This window comes from Piliocolobus tephrosceles, chromosome 10 (genome assembly GCF_002776525.5).
Source record: "Piliocolobus tephrosceles isolate RC106 chromosome 10, ASM277652v3, whole genome shotgun sequence".
Lineage (NCBI taxonomy): Eukaryota > Metazoa > Chordata > Mammalia > Primates > Cercopithecidae > Piliocolobus > Piliocolobus tephrosceles.
The window spans coordinates 43002961-43027853 of NC_045443.1; the positions used below are offsets into that span (position 1 = coordinate 43002961).

General features: G+C 37.0%; 1 protein-coding gene across 2 annotated transcripts in view; it reads right to left on the bottom strand.

The window, feature by feature from the left end:
• The window catches only part of SCAF11 (SR-related CTD associated factor 11), a 78061-nt gene that overhangs the window by 45404 nt on the left and 7764 nt on the right, over window positions 1-24893 (bottom strand). For both annotated transcript variants that reach the window (XM_023231223.3, XM_023231224.3), the window contains exon 2: window positions 594-675. In XM_023231223.3, coding sequence (XP_023086991.2) covers window positions 594-654 — 61 coding nt within the window. In that variant the 5' untranslated portion in view covers window positions 655-675. The remainder of the gene's footprint in view (window positions 1-593; window positions 676-24893) is intronic.

Consider the following 24893-nt stretch of genomic DNA (forward strand, 5'->3'; position numbering starts at 1 on the left):
CACCGCGCCCAGCCTGAATGTTTTAATTGGATAAAACAGATACAAAAACTTAAAAGAGTTTACCACCAATAGACCTTCACTACTGAAACTTCTCAGATTTATTTTCAGAAAGAAAAGAAATAAACAGGAAATAAACTCAAGCAAACATCGCATAAAACTTCATTTAACTGGTGGTGTCTGAAATAAAAGAACTCAAATAATGGAACTATAACCTATAAATTGAGATTAGGATGATCAGAGTTAAAGCATTCTTGGGTTCTTCTGTTGGTAGTGAAAATTAAATTAGCTTTAGAAGCAGAGGACAGTATTAAAGCTAACTTTTTTCTTTTTTAAAAAGACAAGGACAAAAACAAAAACAGAAATTCCTAAACCAGTAGAGAGTAAAGCTTTAAGAAAAAAGTAACAAATCAAAAAACTTGCTCAATTGAAAATAAGATATGGGAAGAAAAAAAACATGTATACTTAGGTAGTTTATTTTGGAATTTAAGAACAATAACAACAAAAAACTCCTGTGTATTTTGAAATGTATACAAGTGAACAGTTTGGAAACAACTGTTTTGCTTTCAACAAACTCTATAAAAATGAAAAGTTACCTTCCATGTCTTCATTCTTCTTATCTCCCATATTTAGGGTATATACAGTTTTCTTCTTCATTTCTCTTTGGAAGAGGGTTTCCTATAAGATAAATCAGAGAATTTTTATGTTTGCCTTCTTCCAATAATATCAATTTAAAAATAAATCCTAAACTGTAAGAAATTATTTTACACATAAAAGAACACAGTACGAGCCAAGCCAACCAGTTTGTGGATAATCCAATACTCTTTATACTCCTTGCTATCCAAATGCACAGTCTTACTGAAATGAAAAGCCTTGGCCGTGCACGGCGGCGCATGCCTGTAATTCCAGCACTTTGGAAGGCCGAGGCGGGCAGATCAGGAGGTCAGGAGATTGAGACCAGCCTGGCTAACACGGTGAAACCCCGTCTCTACTAAAAACACAAAAAATTAGCCAGGCGTGGTGGCAGGGAGCTGCCCGGGAGGTCCCAGCTGCTCGGGAGGCTGAGGCAGGAGAATGGCATGAACTCGGGAGGCAAAGCTTGCAGTGAGCCAAGATTGCGCCACTGCACTCCAGCCTGGGCGACAGAGCAAGATTCTGTCTCAAAAAAAAAAAAAAAAAAAAAAAAAAAGGAAAGGAAAAGCCTTATATAACTATTAAGCAACAAAGCCTAAATGATACATTTTGTGGCACAGACATAAATGCAATTGAAGCTTAAGGAACAGAGATCAATTTGGAATGGAGTTTTCAGAGAATGTGATAGGTTGTATGTGTTGAGGAACTTCAGGCATTCAAGGAGCAACATAGTATGGAGAAATAAAATAGCATTTAGCTAGGCCAATCTCACAATTGAGTGGGTGAGAGAAAAGAGTGGGTGAGGGTGAGAGAAAGTGTGTGTGTGTGTTTGTGCGTGTGTGTATCTACCAAGGAGACAGTTGTGTGTGTGTGTATGTGTGTGTGTCTATTGAGGAGGGGGTTGGCATGTAAGTCATGAATTTTATCTGAAAATCACAGTGAGAGGTAATAAAAAAGAAATAAGCAGAGCAATGTAAATCAAGTGTGGCTAGATTACAGATGGATCACTAATGACTGAGAACCTCAGATTCAATCTTACAGATTCTCTGAAGACGAGTGACAAGATAAAAGTGATACAAGCGGATTTTTTTAAAAAAAGACTGATATGCCAGCCAAGTATGGATTGGATTACAATGGAAAGAGATTATAAGCAGAGAGATTTGCATAGTTAAAGTAACTGGCTGTGAAGTAAATTTGAAAAGCATGAAATTAAAGGACTGAAGAATTTCTGAGATTTGGTGAGGAAATACAGTGAAGGAGACAGTATCTTGACCTAAAGACTAGGAAAATGGTGCTTATAAAGAGGTAAAAGTGAGAAAGTGGGAAAGGATGTTAATTTGGCAGTCAAAGGGAAGAAATTTACACAGTAACTTTTTTTTAAGCAACTCTTTTTTCCTAAAAGATGGGGTCTTGCTATGTTGCCCAGGCTGGTCTCCAACCCTCAGCTCAAGCAATCCTCCTGCCTCCACCTCCCAAAGTGCTGGAATTACAGGCATGACCCACTGCATCGACTTAAATCAACTCTTACTATTCTTTCCTGAACTGATGAAAGACATAATTGCAATGAAATGTCCAAATATGCATTTATATCTAGGCACAAGAAATCCCTGATTTCATCAGTTGTGATTCTCCTATATGTATGTGAATTGATTTTTCTATTAGTTTCTAGAATAATTTACATATGGTAGTTTCTACATTAAAGGTATGAACTGCCCAGGAAAATTCCCTACTTGGTTAAATAAGGAGAAATACAAAGTCCCACACTTATAGTTCAAAAACCAACTGTAAAAGCAGAAGAAACTTAGTAGCATATGAAAGAATGATTTAAAGGTTGTGGCAGATTAAATACAACCTCAAAATGAGTGAGCATTAGAATCTAAAAAATTTTTTCAATCCAATCAATCTGACAATAAAAGTTGGATGAGGAATATTTCTCATTTTCAGCCTATGTGTGCAACATTTGTTTTAGTTCTGGTGCAAACTCACTTGTTTTAGTTCTAGTATTTAAGGACAAACAACATAATGATAAATGTACAGGGAAGATGACTAAAATGATGACAGCCCTGGAAACCCTATCACATGCAGAAAGGTAAACTAGTAAGAATGTTTAGTTTGGAAGAACAGAAAGCTTAAGAAGAACATTAGCAATTATCTTCAAATAAAATCAACTGTTCTGAAGGGAGGTAGAATAATCTATCAATGAAAGTATTCAAGCAAAGGCCCAATGACCTTTTGTGGGATTTTTTTTTTTTTAGCTCCAAGATTTATAGAATACTACAGGTATACTAGTCAAGAATACTATAGGTATACTAGTCAATTCTCTTAGTACTGAACAAGGCAGAAATATCTACCTTTATGCTCTAGTGGTGAAGACAAAATAAACAAAATAAGAAGTAAAATATCTAATATGTTAGATGTTGAGAAGTGCTATTGAGAAAAATTAAAAACAGTGTGGCTATTAAGGAATAAAAACAAAGGAAGCTGTTGTTTCATACAGAATACTCAGGGAAAGCTTCTGTGATAAAGGGACATTTGAACTGGCAATCAAAAAGCAGTAAGGGAGACAGGTATGTGAATATCATCCAGTGCTTCCAGGTTGAGCATTCTTGGCAGAGAATAGCCAATATGAAAGTCCTAAGGCATGTCTGGTATGTTCAAGGAACAACAAGAGATGAATGACTAGAATACAGTGAAAGAAGAAAAGTAGAAGATGAGGACAGAGAGGTAATATAAGATCATGGAGCACCTTCTAGGCTAAAGTAAGACTGGCTTCTCTGAGTGACATGAGTGACTAGCGGTTTCTGAACAGAGGAAGTAAGGGAAAAAGTAGAGGCCAGCAAGGAGACTACTGCAATAATCTAGGGAAGAGACAGATGTGGCTCATACCATAGTGGTAGCAAAGGTGATGAAATGTACTCAGATGTCAGATGTTTTGAAAATACAGCCATCAGGATTTGCTGGTAAATTCAATGTGATTTGTTAGAGGGCAAGGATCCAGGATAACTCCAAAGTATTTTGATCTAAGCAGCTCAAATGATACAGCTGATTGAATAGAAGATTATTATTTTAAAAATTTAGATATGAAATTAGTATGGCCATTATGGAAGGGCACATAAAGGCTCATCAAAAAAACTTAAAATAAGCCAGGTGCTTATAGGTGTGCACCTATAATCCGTTACCCAGGAAGCTGAAGTGGGAGGACAATTTGAGCCAAGTTGCTCAAGACCAGTCCAGGCAACAGAACAAGACCACACCTCAAAAACAAAAACAAACCTAAAATAGAACTACCATATAATCCAGCAATTCCACTATTGGGTATATATCCAAAAGAAAGGAAATCAATATAATGAAGAGTTATCTGCAATCCCATATTTACTGCAGCACTATTCACAACAGTCAAAATATGAAATCAATCCAAATGTCTATCAATGGATGAATAAAGAAAATGTGGTATATAGACACAAGGGAACATTATTCGGCCACAAAAAGGAATAAATCCTATCATTCACAGCAACATGAATGAAACTGAAGGTCATTATGTAAAGTGAAATAAGGCAGGCACACAGAGAGAGGAATATGGTATGGTCTCACTCATATGTGGTAGCTAAAAAAGTGGATCCATGAGAACAGAGAGTAAACTGGTGATTACAAGAGGCTGGGGGCCAGGGGATAAAATAAGGTTGATTAATACAAAAATACAGTTAAGACAGAAGAAATGAGACCCAGAGGAAGGTCTGTAGGGTAACTATAATTAATCTACTGTATATTTCAAAACCAGCTAGAAAAGGAGAATTTGAATATTCCCAGCACAAAGAAAAATGTTTAAGGTGATGGATATCCCAATTACCTTGGTTTGATCATATCCTACATGAATATATCAAAGTATTATATATGTACCCCCAAAATATGTACATGTATTTTGATACACCTATTATGTATCAAGAAAAATGATACATCTATTATATATCAAGAAAAAACTTTTTTAAAAATTCAGAGACACAGGTTAATCTCCTTGCTATTCATGCAGAAAGGCAGCATCAGTACCACCTTGGAACTTGTTACAAATGCAGGGTATCTCAGGTACCATCCATACCTAGTCAATCAAAACCTGCATTCTGTCAAGATCTCTACATAATTCACACGTGCATTAAAGTCTGAGAAGCACCACGCTAGACAACTTCCCAATTTAGTTCCTTTTAGAGTTATATTGCACTGCTGTATATTAACTATAATTTTTTATTTGGGGAAATTCACACCATACTATCTCCTTCGTTATCCTAAATATCTGAGAATTAAAAAAAATTAAGGTTGGAGTTAATTCAACGTGATAAAATGTCATCTGAAAGTTAACACAATATTTTAAAAACCTAAGAGATGTTCAGATGTAATATACTATCCCTTTACGTAACTCAATGATTTATTTGTCCTATTTAATAGTCTAACCTATGCTATTTTCACATTTCCTCCTTTGGCATACTAATCTCATATATAATTTATAATTTATATTTTAAACTGGGGTGTGTTGTGTATGCTTGTAATCCTAGCTACTTAGGAGACCGAGGTGGGAGGATCACTTGAGCCCAAGAAGTTCAAGACCAGCCTGGGCAACACAGCAAGACCCTGTTAAAAACACACACACACATACACACACACAAATCTATAATTAGTATTTTATAGTAAGCACTGTCTTCTCTATTTTAAGACCCATATAGTGAAATATACATGAGACATTGAGAAACCTCAATAAAGTTACAGACTGCCTTTGTTAGAAATCTGCTTTAATGGCCAGGTACAGTGGCTCACACCTGTAATCCCAGCACTTTGGGAGGCCAAGGCAGGAGGAGCGTCTGAGATTAGGAGTTTGAGACCAGCCTGGCCAACATGGCAAAACCTTGTCTCTACTGAAAATACAAAAATTAGCCAGGCGTAGTGGCAGGCACCTATAATCCCAGCTACTTGGGAGGCCGAGACAGGAGAATTGCTTGAACCCAGGAGGCAGAGGTTACAGTGAATCGAGAATGTGTCACTGCACTCCAGCCTGGGCAACAGGCTGCATCTCAAAAGTGAGGCTTTTGAGGTTCCATCTCAAAAAGAAAGAAATCTGCTTTCAAAACTGTTAAAGCATTCCAAAGTTTTAGAAGTTACGTGCTTTTTTCCTTAACATGTCCTGTATTAACTGTTTTTATACCTGAAAATGATTATGCCATGTTACTAATTTAGTCATTTAAAATGACAGGAACTTACCATTTTGCTAGATAAAAGTCCTAAGTCTCAGTTCAACAACTTATAAACTTGCAACTTGTCCTGTTTATCTTTTCTATCTGCTTGGACTCAAGTTTTCAATCTAAGGATCCACACATATTTTTGAATAAAAGCTTTGCTTTGAATATCCCGTAACAGGAACACAGTAATACCACACAGAGTCATGGTCCTAGCCAGTAATTTGTGGTTAATACACCTAAGAGGTAAGACATGGGTAGGTAGGACTACCCTTCCGTGTAGTTACCTGAAAAGTTAGATACATCCCAATTTGGTGTTATTAACTATTTATGGCTCTATAATCATAAGTTATATTCTACCTATACTACTTATTAGTTCTACTAAGCTCTGTAAGTTAATTATCTATAAGTCAAATTGTATTTTCTTTTAATGGTTCTAAATTTACTAAATGGATGTTAATTCTAGATTTTCAGTAAACTTTTCTTTTCCGATTATTTTAATTTACAAATGTCAATCTTTAATGTTTCTTCCTAGGCTTTATCTTTCCAAGCTAAAATATCTTTTTAGTCTGTTACTCCAATATAATGATCTAACATACTTCTATCTTCCAGTTGCTCTTTTCCGTTTCATAACATATTGTTTCTGCTAGATACTGAAAGTGATACTCCAAATATGTTCATATAATAATTAGGGAAGAATGGTCTAAGTTTTAAATTTTATTTATCATATAAGAAGGTATTAAAGTTTGGAATTTGAAATTTTTTAAAAAAGCACTGAAACAAATCAGTTTTTAGGAACTCAAAACTCATTTTCACACAGTAGTATACATGGAAATGAGAGTCCTAGTCCAGCCACTACACTGCATTCAGATAATGGTAGTGAGGCAGGGCACAGCAGCTCACACCTGTAATCCCAGCACTTTGGGAGGCTGAGGCAGGTGGATCACTTGAAGTCAGGAGTTCGAGACTCGCCTGACCAACATGGTGAAACCCCGTCTCTACTAAAAATACAAAAAATTAGCCAGGTGTAGTGTAATCCCAACTACAGGCTGAGGCAGAAGAATCACTTGAACCCGGGAGGTGGACACTGCAGTGAGCCAAGATCGCGCCACTGCACTCCAGCCTGGGTGACACAGCGAGACTCCATTTCAAAGAAACAACCCCCTGCAAAAAAAAAAAACAAATAATAGTAGTGTATTAACACATTTCAGTTCTCTAGAATAGTGCTGCCCAACAGGGAATCCTTCTATCAAGCACTTCAACTGTGTATGGTGCATGTGAGAAACTAAATTTTAAATTTTTGTGAAGTTTTATTAATTTAAATAGCCAATGTGCTACCGTACAGCTATATAAAAATATATTTAATAGCTGCACTGCTACTGTAGAGCACAGCTGTTAAAAACCTGTTTTAAGTTATATTTGGGATGCTAAGAATGTACATTCCATTTGAACAGCTGCTGGGCACCTCTAGCCTCAGGGAATCAGAAGTAGTCAGGGGTTCCTAATAATGTAAACTATTCTTTAGCCTAGTCTGGTTTGGTTTCAAATTACTACCCTTCTTTCCTTCTTTCTTCTTCCAAAGTGTGTTTCTTTCTGCTATTACAAAACAAAGCTCCTTTCCCTTCCAGTTCACTTCAAAACTCCCTCTCCCTGCTTGCTGTTCTTCAAGTCAGCCCATGGTACCTAAAGATATCTACATCCTGGTTAATACCACAAACTTGAGAGTCCAACAGGTTTAGATTCAAATCCTAACTCTACCATCATTCAATAAATGGCTGTTATCAAGATCATTATTATTCTTATTGTCAGAAACAACAGAGAAATAGGAAATAGTAATAAAACTGTTGCTTGCCGCTTTCTTTGTTTTCCCTAAAGCAAATGCAAGGACTGAAAAAAGATAAATCAACATTACTAAATAACAACTAAATTGATCAGGTCTCCTACTAGAGTGTATATGTGTGTATGTGTGTATGTGTGTGCGCATGCGTGTTTTAAGAGAAACAGTCTTGCTCTGTCATCCAGGCTGGAGCGTGGTGGCATGATTACAGCTCACTGCAGCCTTGAACTCCTGGGCTCAAACAATCCTCCTGCCTCAGCCTCCTAAGTAGCTAGGACTGCAGGTGCACACCACCACATTCAACTTTTTTTTTTGTTTTGTTTTTAAGACAGAGTCTCACTTTGTCACCCAGGCTGGAGTGCAGTGGCGCATCTCAGCTCACTGCAACCTCCGCCTCCCGAGTTCAAGCAATTCTGTGCCTCAGCCTCCTGATTAGCTGGGATTACAGGTGCCCGCCACCATGCCTGGCTAACTTTTGTGTTTTTAGTAGAGATGGAGTTTCTCCATCTTGGCCAGGCTGGTCTTGAACTCCTGACCTCATGATCCACCCGCCTTGGCCTCCCAAAGTGCCGGGATTACAGGCGTGAGCCACTGTGCCCGGCCTCAACTAATTTTTTTATTTGTAGAGATGGAGTCTCACTCTGTTGCCCAGGCTGGTCTCAAACTCCTGACCTCAAGCAATCTTCCCACCTTGGTCTCCTAAAATGCTGGGATTACAAGTATGTGCCACTGTGCCCAGCCTCCTAGTGATATTTTGTCAAAAGGGTAGAATCAGATTCTTTGGTTACAAACAAAGAAGAGGGATACAAATGGCCATGAGGAAATATCACACTATTACCAACCCTACTTCCAAGCGCAATCTTGCCATGACAGACCCTACTATGGAAGAGCACTGATATGATAAATGAGAGACAGAGTTGAATAAAAGGGCAAGTAGGAGCAGTCTCTATGTTGGGCACACTTATGCCAAGGGCATACTAGTCCCCAGAATTACTTTCTAGTGCAGTTTCTAAAAAGATTATCAGTGATCTGACTGCTTGTTAGCAGTTGATCAACAAAAGCAATTTCTAAGAATCTTTCATATTCACTTCCACCACTGTGGACCTATATTAAGAAAAGGACCAAGCACCATTCACTGAAGAACAAATTATCCTATTATCTTGTGGCTTACCAGATAAATGGAAAATTAAAATCAAAAGCTGAAGTCATCCACATTTACAGGTTTTTTAATAAAATCAGTTTCCTATATCAATCTAGGAAGTAAGGATATGTTTCAGAACGTCTTTAAAATTCCTATGCAGTGTTTTCAACAGGAAGTGAGTGCCAAAATAATCCATAATGATGCATGTCACCTCATACTATGCTCTACAATGGTCAAAAACCTAATTATTGAAACAAATCATGTTTTAAAGAGTAAAATGAATAAAGAAAACATTCCCAAAGTGAAAGGCAAGCCAGAAATGCTCAGCCAGACAATGAAGACTGAACTGAAAATAGGACAAGTTTTTCAAAGCTAATATATTTATGTAGAAAGTTCATCAAAAGTGTTCTAAAAAAAGAAATTAATTTTCCTGCTTCCTACTTCATTTAATGTAGCATCATCTCTTTAACAGAAATTGTACTGTGGCATGCAGCAGGGTCACATATATGCTGAAAAAAATTATTGAATATAATTCCCAAACTGTATTTAATATGAATATGAGGTGATTAAAGTTGGCATTACATTCTAAAATAGATCAAAAGTGAGATCAGGGAGTTTCAGTTCCAGGTAAGATGGAATAAACACATCCCACCTTGTTAATCTCACTGAATGAAACTACAAAATACTGACAGAATGAATGGAGCAGTTATCTGAAGACTCAGAAGTAAATAATAGCATTTGGACTACAGAAGACACCAGAATCTAATGCATCATCAAACTGTCAGTAAGTTTATCACCTTTTCCCCATCCAGAATCCCCTGGCCTGGGATTAATAAAGCCTGGAACCTAGAAAGTAGGCATTGGTAACGACAGAGACCAAGATCTAAGAGAATCTCTCTAAATATAAAGCGAGGTGGGTAAGGGGGAGGGGAGTTGGCGGGGAAGGAGTGTCTCCTAATGTTCAGAAAGAGAGGGGGAAACTGTTCCTTTTTTTTTTCTTTCTCTATTCCCCATTCGCTCCTTTTTTTTTTTTTCCTTTCTCTGTTCCCCATTCCTCATGTCCCTATTCCCAAATGATCTGGTGGTGGTAGTGGGTACAACAGTGGCAGCAGCAGGAACCTAAAACTCTTAAGAAAGAGAGGAACCATTCTCACCAAATAAACTCTGGGCCAATCTTGTTGACTTCTCTCTGTCTTCCTGATACTTGGATCCAGACACAGTTGTGGGAAATGGAGTAAATGAAAACCAATTTTCTGGCCAAAAGACAGAAAAGAGTGTCCCAGGGATCTAGAAAATACCATGGATATGACAGGAAAGAACTCAAGAAAGTAACAGCTGTTTCTGAACTCCTAACTCACCCAAGCTGAACATATGTGGATTTAAACCCAAGCAGCATACCACAGACTCTGAAATCTGAAATATAAGATAAACCTCCACACATATCACAGACTGGCTACTGGGTAATATATACTGAAAAAGTATAAATAGTAATGTAAAGTTTTGAAAACAGAACTGAAGTTAAAAAAAATACAACCTACAGAAAGCCGGTTGGAACTTGTGACCAACCTGAACCCAGCTGGATCAACTGCCTGTAAAAATAAAAATATTAGCTCGGCACAGTGACTCAAGCATGTAATCCCAGCACTTTAAGAGGCCAAGATGGGAGGATTGCTTAAAGCTAGTAGTTTGAGACCAGTCTGGGCAACAAAGGGAGATCCTCTCTCTACAAAAAATAAAAAATAAAGTAGCCAAACATAGTGGTGTGTGATTGTAGTGCCAGCTAATCAGGTGACTGGGGCAGGAGGATCCCTTGAGTCCAGGAGTTGAAGGATGCAGTAAGGTACAATCATGCCATGCACTTTAGCCTGGATGCAACAGCAAAACCCTCTTAAAAAAAAAAAAATCCAAAAAACTAAAACAAAAACATCAACATTTTCCATAGCATTTAAACAAAAGACAAAGTTTTGTAACATAATGTTCCAAATGTACAGAACACAATCCAAAATTACTTGGCATAGAGAGAGCTGGGAAAAATAACACTCTCATGGGAAAAGACAATTAAAAGAAAACACCAAGATGACACAGCTGGGTGAATTTTCTAAAACGAATTATCTAACAATAGACAAAGATGTAAAGCCAGTATGTATATTCCAACAAGTACAAGTAAATACTTTTGAAACAAATGGAAAGCCAAAAGATCACAGCAAACAAATAGAAGATATAAAGAACAACCGAATGGAAACTAAAAAAAAGTGAAAACGGAAATAAAAATACATTGGATAGACTCAACAGTAGAACGGAAATAAGAGTAAAGAGTCAGTGAACTTGAAGATAAACCAACAGAAATTATCCAATCTAAAAAACAAAGAGAAAAATATTGAAAAAAAAAAAATTAAAGGCTCAGGGACCTGTGAGGCAGTACCAAAAACCCGACATTCCCATCAAGAATGCAAGGAAAGGAAAATCACTGAAGAAAAGAAGAAAAAAGTAGACAGAAGAAGAAAAAAGAAAAAAGAAGAAGAAGAAATAATGGCTGGAAACTTTCTGAAATTTGGTGAAAGGCATAAACTGCTACATTTAAGAAGTTCTCACAAATCTCAGAATAATCCCAATGAAATCCATGCCTGGACACACATCAGAGTCAAAGTGCTGAAAATTACAAAGGAAAACCTTGAAAGCAACCAGAAAAAAAATGATGCATTACTTATGAGGGGGAGGGAGTTTAATGATTTGAAACACTGGTGATTTCTCATCAGAAACCATGCAAGTCAGAAGAAAGAGGAACAACATCCTTCAAATGCTAAAATGGACTGTAAACTTAAAATCCTTTATCTAGTGAAAATATCCTTCAGGAATGAATGTGAAACAAAAGCTATTCAAAGTAGAAGAAAATTGATGAGAATTATTTTCCAGCTCTAAAAAACTCTTAAATGAAGTTGTGTCAGAAGAAAAACAATGTTAGGAATGATGGAAGATCAACAGAAACAGTAAATGCCTGAGTTAACTATTCTCATCTTGAATTCTTTAAAATATGTTTGGCATTAAAGCAAATATTTATAACACTTTCTGATAAGATTTCCAATACAGGCATACCTCAAAGATATCATGGGTCTAGGTCCAGACCAGAGTAATAAAACATACTGCAATAAAGTCACACAAAATTTTTGGTTTCCCAGTATATATAAAGGTTTATATTATACTGTAGTCTATTCAGTGTGCAACATTATGTCTAAAAACTGTACATACTTGATTTAAAAATAACTTATTGCTAAAAATGCTAACAATCATCTAAGCAAGCCTTCAGCATGGTGGAGGGTCTTGCTTTGATATTGATGGTTGCTAACTAATCACAGGATGGTAGTTGCTGAAGGGCAGGGTGGCTGTGGCAATTTCTTAAAATAAGGTAACATTCAAATATGCCACACTGACAGACTCTTCCTTTCACAGAAAAATTATCTGTGTATGAGATGCTATTTGACAGCATTTTACCCACAGCAGAATGTCTTTCAAAATTGGGGTCAATCCTCTCAAACTCTGCCACTGTGTTCTCAACTATTTTAACAATGTTCACAATATCTTCAGCAAGAGCACATTCCATCTCAAGAAACCACTTTCTTTGTTCATCCCCAAGAAACAACTCTTCATTCAAGATTTAATCATAAAATTGCAGCAATACAGTCATGTCTTCAGGCTCCACTTCTAATTCTAAAATAGTTCTCTTGCTGTTTACACCACACCTGTAATAGTTCCTTCACACAAGTTTTGAATCCTTAAGTCATCCATGAGGGTTGGAATCAACTTCTTCACAATCCTGTTCATATTTTAATCTCCTTCCATGAATTACGAATGTTCTTCATGGCATCTAGAATAGTGAATCCTTTCCATTACTTTGCCCATATCCATCCAAGAAATCACTGTCTAAAGCAGCTGTAGCCTTATGGAATGTATTTCTAACAGAAGAAGACTTAACAGTCAAAATTACTTCTTGATCATTGGGTTGAAGAATGGATGTTGTGTTAGCAGGCATGAAAACAACATTTATCTCTAAATATTTCCATCAGAGCTCTTGGATGGCTAGGTGTCAATGAATAAGTACTATGTGGAAAGGAATCCTTTTATCTGAGCATTTGGTCTCAACAGTGAGCTCAAAATATTCAGTAAACCATGCTGTAAAAGGATGGGCTATCATCCAAGCTTTGTTGTTCCATTTATAGAGCACAGAGTAGATTCAGCATAATTCTTAAGAGTCCTGGAATTTTCAGAACGGTCAATGAATATAGGTTTATAAATTTATAATCACCAGCTGCATTAGCTCCTAACAAGACAGTCAGCCTGTCCTTGGAAGCTTTGAAGCCAAACACTGACTTCTCCTCTCTACCTATGAGTCCTAGATGGCGTCTTCTTTCAATAGAAGGTTGGTTCATCTGCATTAAAAATCTTTTGTTTAGTATAGCCACTTTCATAAATGATGTTAGCTAGGTCTTCTGGATAACCTGATGCAGGTTCGGCATCAGCACTTGCTGCTTTACCTTGCACTTTTATGTTATGGAGATGGCTTCTTTCCTTAAACTTCATGAACCAACCTCTGCTAGCTTCAAACTTTTCTTCTGCAGCTTCCTTATCCCTCTCAGATTTCATAGGCTTGAATAGTGTCAGAGCCTCGCTCTGGATTAGGCTTTGAGTTAATAAAATGTTATGACTGATTTGACCTTCTACCCAGATCAGTCAAACTTTCTTCATATCAGTGATAAGGCTGTTTTGATCTAATTTCAATATTGTAGAGAAATGGGAAGGTCCAAAGAGAAGGGGAGACACAAGGGAACAGCTGGTCAGTGGAGCAGTCAGAACAAAGGCAAACATAAATTACCTGTCTTATATGGGCGCTCTTCGTGGTGCCTCAAAATAATTACAATAGTAACATCAAAGATCACTGATCACAGATCACAACAGATTTAATAAAAACAAAAATATCTGAAATACTGTGAGAATTACCAAACTGTGAAAGAAACATGAAATAAACACAAGTTGTTGGAAAAACGGCGGCAAACCTGCTTGATGCAGAATTGCCACAATCTTTAATTTGCAAAATATGCAGTATCTACAAAACAAAATAAACTGAACTGCAATAAAAAGAGGTATGCCTATATATGTACATTTAACACAAGACAACTGCAACATAAAGGAGGGAACATAAAGGGACATACATGGTGGTAAGACCTCTATTTCACTTCAAGTGGTAAAATATCAATTCTAAGTAGACTAAAATTTAAGTATGTATAATTCTTAGAGCTACCCCTAAAAACATTAGTCAATGTCTTGTGTCACTCTACCTTCATCTCAAGAAGGGTGAGTAAAATACAGTAAGATATTTTGAGAGAGCCCGCATTCACATAACTTTTATTGTAGTATATTGTTATAATTGTTCTATTATTCCTTAATGTTGTTAATCTTTCCTGCACCTAATGTATAAGTTAAACTTTATCATGAGTATGTACATATAGGAAAAAACATGATATACATAGAGTTTGGTACTATCTGCAGTTTCAGGCATCTACCTGAAATAGCTCCCACATGGAAAAGGGGGTAACTACTATACCCAGTTCCCTTCAAATCAGTCCAGGTTGGCCAGTTAAAATGGAATACTAAAAAAATGTTTACATAACCCAAAGAAGGAGCTTACAGAGGAACAAAAACAGAGGGAACAAACAGAAAATAGACCTGAACCCAAACATACCCATATTTAAATTATATGAGATGCAGCAAAAGCACTAGAGTATTAAATTTCTTCTATCAGAAAAGGTCTCAAATCAGTAATTTAAACTTGCATCTTAAACTAAAAAAGGAGCAAACTATATACAAAACTGGCAGAAGGAAAGAAAATAAAGGAACAGAAATCAATGAAATCAAAAACAGAAAAACAGATAAAAATCAACAAAACCAAAAGCTCATTCTTTGTAAAGATCAATAAAATTTAAACCTCTTGCCAGACTGATGATGTAGATAGCCTGAATAGCCTTAGGACTATTTGAAGAAATTGAATTTGTAGTTAAAAGCCTTCCAAAAAAGAAACCTCTAGACCCCCGTAATTTCCCTGGTGAATTCTAACAAATATTTAAAGAAGAAATAACACCAAATCAACACAATCTCTTCCAGAAAATGGAAGATGAGCACTTCCCAAATCATTTTATGAATCCAGCATTATCCTCATACAAAAAAAAAAAGTACATGAAAAGAACAAATTTATATTCTGCTCCTCATCAAAATAAAAACTATGGTACATTCAATCATATAATGAAATACTGCTCAGCAATAAAAAGGAACGAACTAGCATTTCATTCAACAAATTGGACGCATCTTAAAGGCATTCTATTTTGTGAAAGAAGCCAGTCTCAAAAGGCAAAATATTCTAGAATTGCATTTACATGCAAAACTATAGTGATAGAGAACTTGTCAGCAGTTACCTGGGTTAAGGGAATGTATGACTACAGAGATAGAACAATACAGTTTTTTTGTGGGGGGGGGGGGGGTGATAGAACCATTGCAAATCTTGACTGTAGTGGTAATACAGATCTATACATGTATTAAAACTCACAGAACCATATACCTCAGAAAGCTCAATTTTACTGTATATAATAAAAGTTCAATTTTCTTAACAAGACTAACATGAGAGCAATTTTTTGAAAATATTACGAACTAAAATATAAATTGTTAACATTTTCAAGAAAGGCACTTTTTCATTGTCAACTTCATACTTTCAGTTGTTCCAATTCTTATAACTACTGTCAACACAGAAGCCACCCAAATCATACCGCCACAAGATGAGCTTGGGAGGGGGTGTTTGAATGTTTTATCTCTGCTTTCTCCATTTCTACAGCACTGACAGGTCTGAGAGACAACAGATATCCATAACCTGTCGAGATACAGAGATTAAAAACAACAGGCTCAATGTAACAACTCCACTAAATTCTAAGGCAGAGGTGCAGAAACAGATCAGTTCCAAAATCCTAAAGATAGCATGGGTGATCACCGAAGGAAGACATCTACTATGACTCCCAGTTAGGTTACACTCTTATGTGACAGTCATCCACTCTATGGGAAGAATGTATTTACAATGTAGTACTTTATTTAAGAAAATAGGCCAGGCGCGGTGGCTCAAGCCTGTAATCCCAGCACTTTGGGAGGCCGAGACGGGCGGATCACGAGGTCAGGAGATCGAGACCATCCTGGCTAACACGGTGAAACCCCGTCTCTACTAAAAAATACAAAAAACTAGCCGGGCGAGGTGGCGGGCGCCTGTAGTCCCAGCTAGCTACCGGGGAGGCTGAGGCAGGAGAATGGCGTGAACCCGGGAGGCGGAGCTTGCAGTGAGCTGAGATCCGGCCACAGCACTCCAGCCTGGGTGACAGAGCAAGACTCCATCTCAAAAAAAAAAGAAAAGAAAAACGAGTGCCTTTTATGTGCCTGGATAGTTTACCATGACAGTCTGAAAAAATCATCATATATGACAGGCTTCCATTATTTTCCAAATAAGAAACAACTGTAAACAGTAGCATATGTCCTTTGATACCTTCAATATATTTATGCAATTGTTGTCTAATAACCCCACCCCTGCTTAAGGTATGGAGGACAGAATACAAAGAGTTGATTACATAATCTTCATTTATCCTCAAGATTCTCATTCTCATTTACTAAAGTCAAGGACATAACTAATTTATATGCTAAGGGCAAACCTAAAGCTCTTTTATTTTTATTTCCGCCAGGCAATCTCTGAATGCCTGTTACAGGTACTTTAAAGGAAAGAGCTGTACGTGTGGAAAAGTAGAGTTTACATGTAGAAAACTAAACTTCATGACTATTAGAGACAAAAAGCAAAAGAGCAATGAGATGTTACAGACTCATTTTACAACCAAACCTCCCAAGAAGACTACAGGAGCACTTGGGATCAACAGCACTGTATTTTCACATCTGGGAGGCAGAATAACAAAGACAAGAAAGGCATCCTGGGTGGAAGTATGGAAGCAGAGAAAGAACTGGTGAATTTTTATCCTTTTAAGAAAAACAGGAAAACTGTCAACTATATTTTTACTTTAACACTTGGTGTACTTTGGAAAGACTTCTGAGCAGAAATGACAACGCCTGTCCAAATAACAAACAAAGCTCTCTTAGTTCATTTGTGCTGCTGTACCAAAAAAAAAAAAAAAAAAAAAAAAAAAAAAAAAAAAAAAAAAAAACCACTTGAGACAGGTAATTTATAAAAAATAGAAATTTCTCACAGTTGTGGAGGCTAAGAAGTCTAAGATCAAGGCATCAGCAGGTTCAGTGCCTGGTGAGGATCCGGTCCCTGCTTCCAAGATGGCACCTGTTACTGCATCTTCAAGTATTAAGTGGGGGCCTTTCAGGAGGTGATTAGGCTGTGAGGGCTATGCCCTCATGGATGGAATTAGTGCCTTATAAAAGGGCCCTGTTAGTTCTCTCCAGCCCTTATAGAAGGCACTAATTCCATCCATGAGGGCAGAGCCCTTACAGCCTAATCACCTCCCAAAAGCCCCACCACTTAACACTGTTGCATTCAGGATTAAGTTTCAACATGAATTTTGGAGAGGGCATAAACATTGAAACCACAGAAAAATTCTAAGAGTTAAAGGGTGAGAATTACTGAAAATAAACGACCACGTAAAAATGCTTGTCACAGAAAAATGAGAATGGATTTAATAGGAAAAAAGGGATGATGTTCAAATCACTGCTTCTGAAATTTTACCCCATTCTGTTTAAACAAGATTTTTAAAACTTTACAGAGTTTCAATTCCAGAAATTAGTTTCTTTTGCACAAATGCTGAAAGTTAACTCTTTCATTGGTTTCTCGAGAACTGATCACTTTCTTCATACTAATCCCTTACAAATTGGTACAAGTAGCTATTATAAAACCAAGATGGAAAAAAGCACTTATCTTGCACAGTATAAACACGACATCTACTCTTTTCTCTAGCTATGCCTATTATATGAATTTCTGAAACACAAACTCATCCTTCTAGCTATCTCAGAGATAAGTACAATTATGTTACATAAATGAGTAAGTATCAATGTGCCCTCATATGAGTATTTTACACATAATTTAAAGAAGAATTTCACTATCCTACTCCTATGAAATACTACAACTCTAATCCAGATACTGATTATATTACATACTACGCAAACTTAAAAAAAAATTCTGCCATATTAGCATAAGGCATGAATAGATATTGGGATTCTTTCCTAAATGTAATCATATTACAAATGCTACAAATGCCCATAACCTGGATTTTTGTGTAAGCTTTTCATATTATTTTTAGCTACTACTTTCTAACAAGTCATGAATTATCTCATTTAACTTTTATAGAACCTGGTGAAAGAGATATCTCAATTTTACATACAATGAAAGTAAGTAACATGCCCAAGATCGAAAAGCCAGCATTAAGTAGTAGGACTGGAACCCATTAGCCATTTACCAGTAAATAACACAAATATTAATCCAAGTCACTAGAAATTATGAGTATTCAAACAACAAGGATTGGTAACATTCTTAATGATTCAAATGACTGCAAAAATGTTAGGCTTTTAATCTTCCTTCTTTATCACTATATTACCAGGATCCAACAGCATGCCTTCAAAGGAGTGCCCAATTTTTTATGGATATGTTTAGCAACCATAGCACATGTTATTTGTCAGGCACGATTCTAAACACACTTAGCCCCCCTCTTTACATATATTAAAAAACCACTATGATCTTGAGAGATTAACTTCATTTTACAGCAATACTGTCATTACCCCCATTTTATCATGGAAACACCTAGCAAGCTGTAGAGCTGGGACTGAAATTCAGGAAATCAGGCTCCCCTATGCTCTTAACCATTGACACTAAACGGCCTCATACACAAAAAGATCTCTATAAGAGTCATAAGTTACCCAACAACTCACCTGAATACCATCTCCTTACAGTATTTAAGTACTAATTAAATAACATTTATCTGAGTCCAGTGGTAATAAATAGCAGTTAACTCTATGTTCCGTTCTCTTAAATTAGCTCTATTTAGTGACTGATTTTCACGCCCTTTTAGTGCAAAGAACCTGAGAGTAGAATAATCGGATCAAGACTGTCCTGTTCCACCAGGTTCCAAAATACCATTAGCGTTCCTCTTCCCAAAATACACTAATAGGAAAAACTAAACTGGTATTAGTAAGATACTAGTTGTCAATGTCTTAGGACATAACCTAATATATCACATCATTTAGAATAGTTTGCTTTAGGGAAACAGGGCAGCTGATTTATAAATTAACAAAATAAAGAAATATTGTTAAAGAGTATATATAGTTTGTTTTTGGAAGAGACAACTCAGACCAAAATGATGCTGTTAGAGATTGAGTGATATTAGGATTATCTCCTAAATGTAATCGTATTATAAATGCTACAAACTGCCAACTACTTTTTCAAGTGAAATCTCTAACTGGTCAGTCTTCTGCTATGTTCGCCATGACTAACACAGGATATGACCTGTTCAACACCATAAAGTATATCAGTAAGATATGTTAATGAGAAAGAAAACAGGATGAAGAGTCAAAAATGGTGAATGAACACATCCCTAAGACAAACTGTTCTAAATGATGTGATAATTTAGAGTTTTACAAATCCATGCCAAAAAATAATCCTGATATTGATCCAAGTCCCTTAAAGTTGTATCAAAATAACCCCTAAACAAACAGCCCCTTAGAGCTCTGAGATTCCTGTCTCCCAAAAAGATTCAAAAACCGAAACACCGTTCTCCCATTTTCTGAAGAATAAATATAATGTCATCCTTGAATAAATACGTTTTTGTTTTTTATCTCATTTCCCCTAGTTATTCTAGCTACAGATTAACTTTAGGCTGTTCACAGGGCTGGGCTATTCAGTCTGAAAATTTGGAGTATTCTCCCTAGTCTACTGGTTTTCAAATTTCTTAAGTTTTATCAATATCTGATTCAAATTTTATTTTCAGATATATTTTAGAATATGGTTTTGGCTAACACAAAGTAGGCCCCATTATAGCCTATCTCAAAAAATCTGGGCAGAATACTAAAGGAATTCATCTAAGTACTACACTCTGAAAAGTAAATTACAGTAGGTGGAATGTGGAGGGGAGTAAAAATCTGGAGAAGCAAACTACATTGAGTCTTCCCGTTTTATTTTTCATCTTTTCTCTCATAGCTTTGTCCTTAGGGTGGTTACATGGTGGCAGTGGCACAGGTGGCTCAAAGTCTGAGAGAAGCCCCATTTTTCTGGGCGTTTCTAGCCAAAGGAACCAGGAAAAGGGGACACTGCAGGGTGGAGAAAAAATCCTGGAGAGAGTCTGATCAAGAGGATTCCTTAATTCTCTGCATGAATCTACACAAGTCCTAGCTGAGCTATGCAAGCATTCAGTTAGCACAGGACAGACCCAGGGCAATACAGCAAAGGCTGTGAAAACTAAACTAAAGGTGAACTATCACCCACAAAAGGTAAGACAAAGTTTGCAGTCTGAGGCCAGGCATGATGGCCCATGCCTGTAATCCTAGCTCTTTGGGAGGTAAGGTGGCAAGATTGCTTGAGCTCAGGAGTTCAAGACCAGCCTGGGCAACATAGTGAGACTTCATTGCTACCAAACAAACAAACAAAAATTAGCCAGGTGTGGTAGTGCACACAGGCAGCCCCAGCTACTTGGGAGGCTGAGGCAGTAGGATTGCTTGAGCCATGGTCATGTCACTGCACTCCAGCCTATGCAACAAAGATCCTGTCTCAAAAACAAAATAACAACAAAAAACCCCACCAAAATGTATGGTCTGAATTTAATGGGCTATTTGTTAAAACAAAACATCTCTAGAAGACTATTTACAGGGCCTAGAGTCGATATAACATAATATTGTCCAGGATACAGTTCCAACTTACTTGACATTCCAAGCACCAGAAAATGTGACCAATTCTCAAGGGAACAGACAATCTATAACTGCCAATGCCAAGATAACTCAAATATTGGAATTACTGAGGACTTTACCTATTATAACTATGCTCCATGGAGAAAAAAATAAACACTTTCAAAAAAAGAAAAGACAGAATTCTCAGCAGTGAAATAGTAGGTATAAAAAATTAAAATTTTAGAGGTAAGAAATATGATGTCTAAAAAAAGGGTACAATAACAGAATAGAAATGCAAAGAAGTCAGTGAACATGAAGCCAAATCAACAGAAATGATCTAATCTGAACAGAGAAATAAAAGAAGAAAAAAATAAAGACTCTCAGGGTCCTCTGGACAACATCAAAAGTTTTGTCACTTGAGTACCAGAAAGAGAAAGAAATTGGTACAGAAAAAAATACTGGAAGGAATAAGGTTCATAAGCCTCCTAAACTTGAAGAAGGGCACAAATTTAGAAATTCACCAAGCTCAAGACAACACCAAATAGGATAAATGCAATAGAAAAACATGCTTATAAATTATAATCAAAGGCCGGGCACAGTGGCTCACGCCTGTAATACTAGCACTTTGGGGAGCCAAGGCAGGTGGACTGCCTGAGGTTAGGAGTTCAAGACCAGACTGGCCAACATGGTGAAACCCCATCTCTACTAAAAATACAAAAAAAAAAAAATTAGTTGAGCATGGTGGTAGGCACCTATAATCCCAGCTACTCCGCACTCCAGCCTGGGCAAAAAGAGCGAAACTCCTCTCAAAAATAAACAAACAAATAAATCATAATCAACTGCAACAAAGCAAACATGAAGAAAAAAATCTTTTTTAAAATTTATTTTTATGTCAATAGTTTCTGAGGTACAGGTGGTTCTTGGTTACATTGATGAGTTCGTTAGTGGTGATTTCTAGGATTCTGGTGCAGTTGTCACCTGAGCAACATTACACTGTACCCAGTATGTAGTCTTTTATCCCTCACTCCCTGCCAGCCTTCACCCTGAGTCCCCAAAGGTCACTGTATCTTTCTACTTATTTATTTTTGAGACAGAGTTTTGCCCTGTTGCCCAGGCTGGAGTGCAGTGGTGCGATCTCGGCTCACTGCAATCTCCACCTCCCAGGCTCAAGCAATTCTCATGCCTCAGCCTCTGGAGTAGCTGGGATTACAGGTGCGCACCACCACACCTGGCTGATTGTTGTATTTTTAGTAGAGACAGGGTTTCACCACGTTGGCCAGGCTGGTCTCAAACTCCTGGCCTCAAGTGATCCGCCCACTTCGGCCTCCCAAAGTGCTGGTATTACAGGCACGAGCCACAGTGCCCAGCCCAAAGTCCATTATGTCATTCTTATGCCTTTGCATCTTCATAGCTTAGTTCCCATTTATAAGTGAGAACATACAATATCTGGTTTTCCATTCCTGAAATACTTCACCTAGAATAATGGCCTCCAGCTCCATCTAAGTTGCTGCAAAAGACATTATGCCTGAGTAGTATTCCACGGTGTATATATACTACATTCTCTTTACCCACTTAGTTGATGGGCACTTAAGGTTGGTTCCGTATCTTTGCAATTGCGAACTATGCTACTATAAACGTGTGTGCATGTGTGTTTTTCATACAATGACTTCTTTTCCTATAGGTACTGAGTAGTGCAACTCCTGGATCGAATGGCAGATCTGAATATGTTCAAAATATTATCATTTCAACATGTAATAAATTTAAAAATTATTAAAGAGGTAATCGATTTAATAATTGTTTAATGAGCTATTTTACATTCTTTTTGTAAAATCCAGTGTGTATTTTATACTTACAGTACACCTCAATTCAAATTAACCACATTTCGAGTGCAAGAGTCACATATTTAGTTACTGGCTACTCAATTGGACCATGAAGCTCTAATGCAACCACTAAAAAATAATACGAAGAGATAAGAGTTAAAAAACCAAGGGATACATTGAAAATAAAATATCAAAATATATTCATATAATCTAAAAAAGGACAGACACTTTGGGAGGCTGAGGCAGGATTGCTTGAGGCTGAATTTAAGACCAGCCTGTGTAACACAATGAGACACCTATCTCTACAAAAAATTTTAAAAATTAGCCGAGTGTGGTGGCATGCACCTGTAGTACTAGGTACTCTGGTGACTGAGGCAGGAGAATTACTTGAGCCCAGGAGATTAAGGTTGCAGGGAACTACGGCCATCCCATAGCATTCTAGCCAGGGAACAGAGTGAGACCTTGTCTCTCCCCACACCTCCCAAAAAAGGAAGAAAATAGAGGAGCAAACAGCAATAATTATATTAAATGTAAATAAAGAATCGTGCACACCAGTTAAAAGAGATTATCAAACTGGATTTTAAAGAAAGACTGAATTATATGCCTGTCTACAAGAAACTCCCTTTAAAAATAAAGATAGGTTAAACGTATAGACCAAGATATGCCAAACAATACAAACAATAATAAAAGATGGTTGGAATGGCTATATTAATATGAACTATATTTTAAACCTTTTTAAAGAGTCTAACTGGATTTGTTTACCCTCCAGTTTTAATTATATCTAGTTCTGTGGCAGTTTTGAAACAATGAAGCTATTTCATTTCATGCATCTCCCTCACATTACTCATGTTGATGCATTAAGTAACTGGACACGCACAAGAGTTCCTAAAGAAATATTACCTATTACATTAAAACTGTCCTATCTGATGGGTTTTCTATGATGAGGTTTTCAGGTGAATGATAGCTTATAAATTTTTTGAGTCATTAATATTTATTCCCCATTATAACAGTTTACCGAAACATTCTTCTTGACAAGCCATCTAGGCATACAAAATAGTGCTATAAGTATATTTACATTAAAAAAAAAAAATCACCTATCAGGGCTGGGTGTGGTGGCTCATGACTGTAATCCCAGCAATTCAGGAGGCTGAGGAGGGCAAAGGTCAGGAGTTCGAGATCAGCCTGACCAACATGGCGACACCCCGTCTCTACTAAAAACACAAAAATTAGCCGGGGTAGTGGTGCATGCCTGTAATCCCAGCTACTCAGGAGGCTGAGGCAGGAGAATTGCTTGAACTTGGGAAGCAGATGTTACAGTGAACCGAGATTGTGCCACTGCACTCCAGCCTGGGTGACAGAATGAGACTATGTCTCAAAACAAAACAAACAAGACCTATTATTTGTAAACTGTTTGATTGATTCCAGAGAATTTTTAAAACAGTGTTGTTTTGGCCGCTCTCTTTCATGTTTGTATTTCTGTTTTGGTTTGCTTTAAGCTGCTAAATAACTACTGTGGTTAGGATACTAAGCCTGGTATTGGAATATAAAAACAGATTAAGATACTGTATCCCTTCATGGTACAAAGAGTAGACTTGGAGACATAAGATACAGAAGATGAACAAGACAGCATATGCTAAGTGCCAAATACAAGAAATAGGCAAAGAGTTCCTAAGACATTTTTAAAATGTACCAGTGGGGAAGTAACTAACGACTGAGGCAAGTAAAGAAAAATAAAAATAATAAAGTGCAAAAAGTTAATGTTCTTCAGTCTAAATTAGGATTTAAATTGTGTTTTCTTAGGTGGACTTCAAGTCCACCTCTCTCCCATTTATCTGTTTTTAAAGTTGTTTATAAGATGTTTAAATTGGGGACTTTGAGCTTAATGCAGTAGCAGAAAGGTGGCGGCAGTGGGGAGATGGACAGTAGGGGAAACCAGTCAGGAGAAAATGGAAAGAAGACTACATATCAATAAAGAAGGCCTGATTAGAGCTAAGCTCCCCTGGGGCACAGACCTAATAGACACATAGACATCAACAAACCTGGAGTTCAGAACTATGGGTAGAGTGAATGCCTACAACATACTAGGTAACGAACTACACATTCTGGCATGCCTTTCCACGTTTAATCCGCAAAATACCAGAACACGGTATATTTAAAAACTTAAAACACCGTCAATACTGAACAATAGAACACCACATTAAAAAGGCTTAAAACTCGTACATTAAACAGAGCTAACTTAAGAGTATGAACAAGAGACAGAGTTAGTTGCTATTACCACTGGACTTAGATAAATGTTATTAAAAAATTAGGTGAGGAAACTGAGATACTGATTAGATCACCTATAA